This window comes from Onychostoma macrolepis, chromosome 03 (genome assembly GCF_012432095.1).
Source record: "Onychostoma macrolepis isolate SWU-2019 chromosome 03, ASM1243209v1, whole genome shotgun sequence".
NCBI lineage: Eukaryota > Metazoa > Chordata > Actinopteri > Cypriniformes > Cyprinidae > Onychostoma > Onychostoma macrolepis.
The window spans coordinates 46,173,159-46,180,792 of NC_081157.1; the positions used below are offsets into that span (position 1 = coordinate 46,173,159).

The 7,634-nt window shown below is 40.6% G+C and overlaps 1 protein-coding gene across 1 annotated transcript; it reads right to left on the bottom strand.

Annotated features, from left to right (window-relative positions):
- Positions 1-1,381: 1,381 nt before the first annotated feature.
- Positions 1,382-6,030, bottom strand: LOC131537685 (zinc finger MYM-type protein 1-like). Its single transcript, XM_058771284.1, has 2 exons — positions 4,773-6,030; positions 1,382-1,689 (listed from the first exon to the last, which is right to left on the bottom strand). Exon 1 carries the CDS (start codon positions 6,023-6,025, stop codon positions 4,775-4,777), a length of 1,251 nt encoding a protein of 416 aa, XP_058627267.1. The 5' UTR covers positions 6,026-6,030; the 3' UTR covers positions 1,382-1,689; positions 4,773-4,774.
- Between the last annotated feature and the right edge of the window lie 1,604 nt (positions 6,031-7,634).

Genomic DNA, 7,634 nt, shown 5'->3' on the forward strand with positions numbered 1-7,634 from the left:
ACCAAGAAATTGTGGAGCACATCATGCTTCCTTCTGCTGACCAGCTTTTTAAAGATGCTGATTTTATTATCCAGCAGGATTTGACACCTGCCCACACTGCCAAAAGCACCAAAAGTTGGTTCAATGACCATGGTGTTGGTGTGCTTGACTGGCCAGCAAACTCACCAGACCTGAACCCCATAGAGGGTTCAAGGGTATTGTCAAGAGGAAAATGAGAAACAAGAGACCAAAAAATGCAGATGAGCTGAAGGCCACTGTCAAAGAAACCTGGGCTTCCATACCACCTCAGCAGTGCCACAAACTGATCACCTCCATGCCACGCCGAATTGAGGCAGTAATTAAAGCAAAAGGAGCCCCTACCAAGTATTGAGTACATATGAACATACTTTCCAGAAGGCCATCAATTCACTAAAAATGTTTTTTTTATTGGTCTTATGAAGTATTCTAATTTGTTGACATACTGAATTGGTGGGTTTTTGTTAAATGTGAGCCAAAATCATCACAATTAACCTTTTCAGTGGTGAGTTTAAAATATTCCAGCGGTCCCCCCAGAGTGAGTTTTTTTTAGGCGACCGTTATTTTAGAACGTTTCCCCTTAATGTTCCCAGATAGCAAAATTTGTCTGGCCCACCTCTGGGCCACATCCTTGCTTCACTTCTGGCCCAGTTCTGGCTGGGTCCCCGGCCCAAAACTGGCACACACACTGAAAACCGACTCAAACAATTTCCTCTGGCCCAGATGCGGCCCACGCCCTGTAAAATGACTCTTATTTATTGACGTGGCCCAGATCTGGCCCGCATACTGTAGAGTTACTTCTATTATTTTATGTGGCCCAGGTCTGGCCCAGACACTTTAAACCAGATCTGGCTGAGATTTGGCTTGGTCCCCGGGCCGAATGTGGCCCAGAAACTGCTAAATGTAATTCAGCAGTGAAACACAAATACAACCATTTAAAAACATTAAAAAGGCTTTAATTATAAAATTACCAAATACTTTAAATATATATGAACAAATGCAATACAGTATAAACATTCACACTTTTTAAACCACAAAGTAACAAGTAAATTATATTTACTGCATATATATATATATATATATATATATATATATATATATATATATATGAAGAGTTCATTTGCAGAAAGATAACTTCGTTTTTAATTTTAAAAAATCATGTTTTTTCATTGTGCATTGCAATTAATCTCAATCAAACTGCATTCAGGTTATTTTGATTAGGTAAAGAATAACTAATAAATACTAGCTAACTAACACAATAAAACAAAAACATGATAACAAAAAACATGATTTTTAAAAATATTTTAAAACGGAGTTATCTGTTTTTGCAAATAAACTCTTCATATATAAAACATTGTGTGTCATAATTCAGTTCAATTATTATCAAATGGTGTCAGTGCAGACAAGTCAATAATATTGCTGAATATTAGGTGTCTTCAACCAAGCAAGACAAAAGGCAACAGTGACAAGAAACCCAAACCCAAACAAGACCTGGCTCAGTCAGGAAACAGTCTCGTCTGGCCAAACGAATGAACGTGGTGTGATTATTCCAGGCTGCATCACAAGTCAGATTGTGGATTGATATCATTCAGAATATTTCATCCAACTTCTTCTGCATGAAGTAATATCACGCTAGCAGGCAGTGCCGCGGGAACGTATTTTGAGCAGGGGGGGCTGAGGGAAAAAAAAGGGAAGGGGAGGGGAGGGGAGGAGAGTTTTGCCAGTAGCGAAGTTATAAGTGTGCAATACACAGGCTTGGTCCTGTAGTCGGTGTTACAGGGCCTTTTTATAGAAATAAAATCAATTTAGTTCAGCTGGACATTAGGCTTGCCGCTTGCTGCGATAGACGGTGTTGGCGGTGATACCAATTGTCCACTGCGGCACCGTCCCCCACCGTCGTTTTGATTTGATTTGATTTTTTTTATTTTTTAATAGTAATACAATTATTTTAGTTCAGTTAGAGGGCACTACAATTAAAACTGAACGTGGCTGCTCAGCACACCGAAAGAACAACAGTCGCGCATCACAGATCAGATTTAATTTATCACGTGAGGAGAGTGAATCGAGCTGACTGACAAGAACAGTGAGGTGAGACAGACAAGACGATGGCAGAAGAGTTTCAAAATGAAATGTAAAAACGCCTGTTTTAAAAAAATATTTTGGATTTTGAAAAGCCTGTTGATTTCTGCCATTAATCTACGTAATAATAGACGTTTTTTTTTAAACATTCGTTTCTCATTTATTTGGTTCCACAGTATTTGCTGATTTTTATTTTATTTAAACTATGTATTTATTTATTTTTTCATTATTTTGCATCAAGGTGTTAGGCGTCAGTGCCTCCAAACATTCTTATTCGTTTTGCTTCTACATTTCATAATTATTTGTTCCTCATTCTTTACTGATTTTTAGTTTTTCTATACATATTTAAACTTTATATAAGCAGCAGTAAGCTATTTGTTATTTTATATTAGGCATATCATGGTTTATTTTTATTCATTTTTTTTAGTAAAAGTTATATGTTATATGTAATACATTGTATTTTGTTGTTGCTTGAATTGAATTCAAGCAATTGATGCCGAATTGCCGCTAATTTAAAAGTGAAAGTAAAATGCGCACGATGCGCACGATTTTATAAGCTATATAAGCAAAGGAAAGTGAGGGAAAGAGGGAAAACACAAACAAACTAAAAAGGAACAACTGCTTGATACAGAACCGCCAATTTAAAAGTGAAAGTAAAATGTGCACGGTGCTTTTTCAAACTAGGCTATTTAAAATTGAAGGAAAGTGAGGGAAAGAGAGAAAACTCAAACGAACTAAAAGCAAACAACTGCTTGACACCGAATTGCCCTAATTTGAAAGTGAAAGTAAAACGCTCACGGCGCTTATTTAAATCTGAAGGAAAGCGAGGAAAAGAGGGAAAACTCAAGGCCTGAAGATTTTTGTTAATAAACGTTTCATTTCGTTTAAAATAACTGAGTTGGTCTTTATTGTTGCTGTGTTTTCATTAAAAAAAATAATGATGAACCACAAACTAAGCATTCGTTTTAAATAAGGGAAACCTTATTTATTTGGGTTACAAAGCAAGTAGGCCTAGCAAGTAGTTAATATTAACAAATTGAAGATGATGTAGCCTAGTTGCATGTTTAATAAATGCAAATTTGCCATTGTACTACTTTATGACTGATCTGTTTTAATAATAACGAACCACAAACGATCGTTTTAAAAGGGGAAATCCATTTTATTTGCGTTACAAATTTTATACACAAAATTGTAATTGAAGTTTTATTAACAAAGTTTAATATTATTTTAATATTCTTCAGTTTAATTAAAAGTGAATTTCTTAATGATACTATTTTATTGTGGGCCTATATGTTTTTTTTATTTATTTATTAATAATAATAATAATAATAATGAGCCACAAAGGGGCTTAACCTTAAGCATTGATCCACGAAAAGATAACGTTAAAGATCAGAATGCGACATAGTTGCTGCTGAGGTATGGACTCTATTGCTCTTTCTTGGTTTCTTTGTAATAGCTGTAGATATGCTCATTAATTCTTAATTTGGGTACAGACGTGTTACAGGGAAAAATAGGATCAAAAAGTCATGGCAACTATTTTTTTTTTTTTTTTTATCAGCATGATTCAAAACTACTTGCACAGTCAAATAGATTTTACTTAACTCATGTTTTATCAGGAAGAATTGTTAATTTAACGTTTTTTTGTTTGTTTGTTTTGTTTTTTACTTAATACTACTAAAACAAAATAAGATTAATGCGTATTCCTATAGCCAAAGCATGAAACACAAAATCTCCAGAACACAAAGTACACAACTTCAGGCCCCTGGCGACATCACACTGAGTGAGTGAGTGAGTGAGTGAGTGAGTGAGAGAGAGAGAGAGAGAGAGAGAGAGAGAAGTATAAACAATTTTATATCAGAAATTTCTTGTAAATTACACAAAAAATTGCAAAGAATCTAAAAGTAACAATGAATTTAATATGACATTTGGAAGTAAAAGACTGAAATAGCAGCGTTGAACAGCTGTTGTCTGATTTTGCTCTATTTTGTCAAAAAGGAACAATTCCAAACAAAGTCACAGCTGAGCCGCTGAGCATCTCCACGCAAACACGGTGTTTCGTTTATGAATGAACCTGCGTTTTTTAATGAATCTAGTGAGTCAATGATTCAGCTACCCATTCATAAAAACAGTCACTCGCTTTGTTCCTGAATGAATCAACTGTTTGAACGAATCATTAAACGAACAATTCAGTGACAAAAACAGTGATTTGCTGCCACCTACTGACAGTTTGTTTCATTTTTAAAGTATCATTTAAGTTATTTAAATCATGTAGTATTTCTTCATTCAAAACTTTATATTTAAAACACTGACTTCATAACATTGTTATTATGATTTTAAATGCATTCATGCCACTTCTCAGCCTCATTAAATAGTCTGTAAACGTGAAAATGCTGCTTTTTTGTTTAATGTTATCATAGATTATTAAGGCTTTTATAACTGAATACATGTGAAATATTATCTAAAATGGACCCCCCCACCCCCAAGCTAGGGTCCACCCCATTTCCATTACTGAATGTACTCAATAAACTTTACTGGTATAGCCTAACCATCACCCTACGATCCTCCACATGCAATCTCCAGATACAACTGCAGGCTGCACGGCAACAGCACACAGAAATTAACTCATACACATAGACCTATCAGCCATAATCTACAATTAAGAAACATAATTGTCTTACCTTTACTGCCTGCCTGCATGCAGAACTCCAAATGTGGCCTTTCTCTCCGGGTTGATGCTGATGAAGTCACGCATGAGGGTCTCAATGTCCAAACTGTCCAAAATATCTCCATGAACATGCATCAGAGCAAGGTGGGTCAGTCGTTTTTGCGTCATGGTTGTGCGTAACCATGTCTTCAACCGGCGGAGAGCAGAAAATGTTCTCTCTGCTGAAGCAGCTGAGATGGGGAGACTTAGACAGAGTTTGATGAGGTTTTCAACTTCTTTGAAAAGAGCTCTTGTTTGTGGATGGAGTTTAAAAATGGTTGTTGCGATGTCTTTTACTGTCTCGATGGAATCACTGTAGAGGTCTCCCATCATTTTCAGCTGGATCTCCAGTCGGTGTTTGTCAATCTGTTGGGGAAGGTGAAGGGAATCTATATCTACAATTTGTTTCTTGTTGGCTGCATTAATAAGCACTTTTTCTCTGAGAGCTGCTGTTTTCATACCATCTTGATCAAATCGCCTCTTTACTTCTGCTCTGACCAAGTCCACAGCTTCATAAAACTCTCGTCTCCATAATGAGTGTTGTGCAACTTTTGCTTCTGCCTCTGGCTCTGCTGTGTGTCGATAGCGGGTTGGGGTTTTTGTCATCCTGTTCTCTTCTGGCATTTTAAGTCCTGCTGAAGATACAGTTTGTAGCATGTTATCCACTACTGCATCATCCCGAAGGGCCTCCATGCGTCTTTCAAGCAGTTCAGCACACTTAAGGGCACCCAGTGCACTGGCTTTGGCATGCTGCAAAGTCCTGGCCACCGACTCGCATGGCTCGAATATTGCTTCACAACAGAGGAGGCCATAATAGGTTTTTGCTTTCATTGCTTGCTTGTGCAAGCCGCTGATCTTTGCTCTGATATCTCCTCTCACACTCCTGTCCTCCTTAAGCTGCTCCAGTGTTTTGATGATTTCTCTGTAGCCACTACACACATGTTTGATAGCTGTTGTTCGTATGCACCATCTTGTTGGACATATTGCCAGTAAGGTAACTACATCATCACAGCCAAACATGGACTGATAGAGATCCTTGCGTTTTGCTGATTCACGGATTACCACGGCTACGCCCTGAACAAAGATAACCGAATCTGCGATAAGACCCACCTCACGTGCAGCCTCCTGAAGAACTAAGTCAAGTGAATGGTTGGCGCAGTGGACGAAGAGGGACTCTGGGCATGTTTTTTTTAGCCATGCCTGGACACCCGAAAACCGTCCTGACATGTTAGAAGCTCCATCGAAACAATATCCATGGAGACGCTCAATTGGGATGTTCAGCCTGAGAAATACATCTTTGATGCACTTGAACAGGGTCTCTCCGCTGCTGTCAGGGGCACTGTAAAATCCAAGAAAATCAGAGTGACTCTCCAGTTTCTCATCCACATACTGCAGTGTCAAGGAGAATTGCTCCATTGTGCTGGAGTCTGTGGTACCATCAGCTGTGAGTCCATAGAACAGACAATTTGTGGCACGGGATACAATCTCACGTTGAATTGCGCAGGCATACTGTTGAATGATTTCATTCTGGATTGTGTCCGAGAGCCAGTTATTTCTCCTCTCAATCCACTGTCTCTCTCTTGGGAGATTGTATGTACTGTGACGGATCGGTGGCCTCCCCTCATCATCATCACCACCCGTCGCTGATGATGATGAGGGGGAGGGCCACCGATCCGTCACATTCCCCCCCCCAAGCGACATCCCCGTCATCGGTCGCCGCCCACGCAGGAGTGCTACCTTCCTCAACCAGGCTCCATACGGTCGGAGTGGGCGGGGCAGGGATTCCTCTCCGGGCGATCCTCCCTCTCGCACCGCGCCGGAACAGGGACAGAGAAACCGGTATTAGTCGACAGCCTCAACCAACCACAGGGTAAGATGACAAGTGGGGAAACGTCACTTACCCCTTTGGTGGTTGGGAGGCCGTCTCCGTCGTTTCTCCGTCCCACGCGCTTCTCCACGAACTTTTGCGGGCGAGAGGGGATGACGTCTTCAGGTGTTGCCCAACTGCGCTGTCTAGGCTCCGCCTTGCCCGCATTCTCCACCAGTGTAACGGGCGGAAGAATCACACGACAGGATGAGTGCAATAAATGCCCCGAAGGGTGCGTTTTATTGAGTGAAATGAGTGGCGTGCCGTAGAATTCAGGTGCTGTGTCTTCGTGCTCCAGGATCAACTTCTTTTCAGTGCTCCGAGTGCGTTAGTGCCCAGTGTCCGGTGTCCGTGCGGTGCAGGTGCTTCGGGCTGGCCGGCTAAACGCTGCTCTCTGAGGAGAGAAGGAGAGAAAAGTGAGTGATGCTTCACTGGAGTCATGTCTCCCTCAAATGCGCCTCTTGGTGGCTTATATGTCTGCCTCGTAATGAGGTTCAGGTGTGGCCGGCCAGCCCGCGTTAATGGCGTGCAGGTGCTTCTCCTCCGTTTCCAGGGCGACGCTGATAAGGTCCCGGGACACGCGTCACAGTACGTTCAAGCATCAGTTCATAAAAAATGCCATCACGGGTGCTGTCACCCCGAAAAGCCACCCCCTTTTTTCCCAGGAAGAGCACTGACCTGAACATTAGCTCCAAAACATGCCTTGCTGTGGCTTGAGCTTGGCGGGCAGCATCAGATAAAATAGCAGTAATTGGGGTGCTTTGAACAGCGGCAGCAATTTTTTGAATGGCATCACAATGAAGTTTAGACTTCTCATGCTCGTTGAATTTTTCTGTGGCTTTCCGCCAGTTTGTGAAGCCTCCCTTTACAAAACTGCTGTCAAATCTCACATTATCTTCATTAATGAGACGTTTTTCCACTGCTTTCACACAGTTAAAACAGACAACGCGATCACCTTCCTCAATGTAA

Bases quoted from the DNA above. Each gene is read 5' to 3' on its own strand.
- LOC131537685 (XM_058771284.1), bottom strand. From the start codon at position 6,025: ATGTCAGGACGGTTTTCGGGTGTCCAGGCATGGCTAAAAAAAACATGC.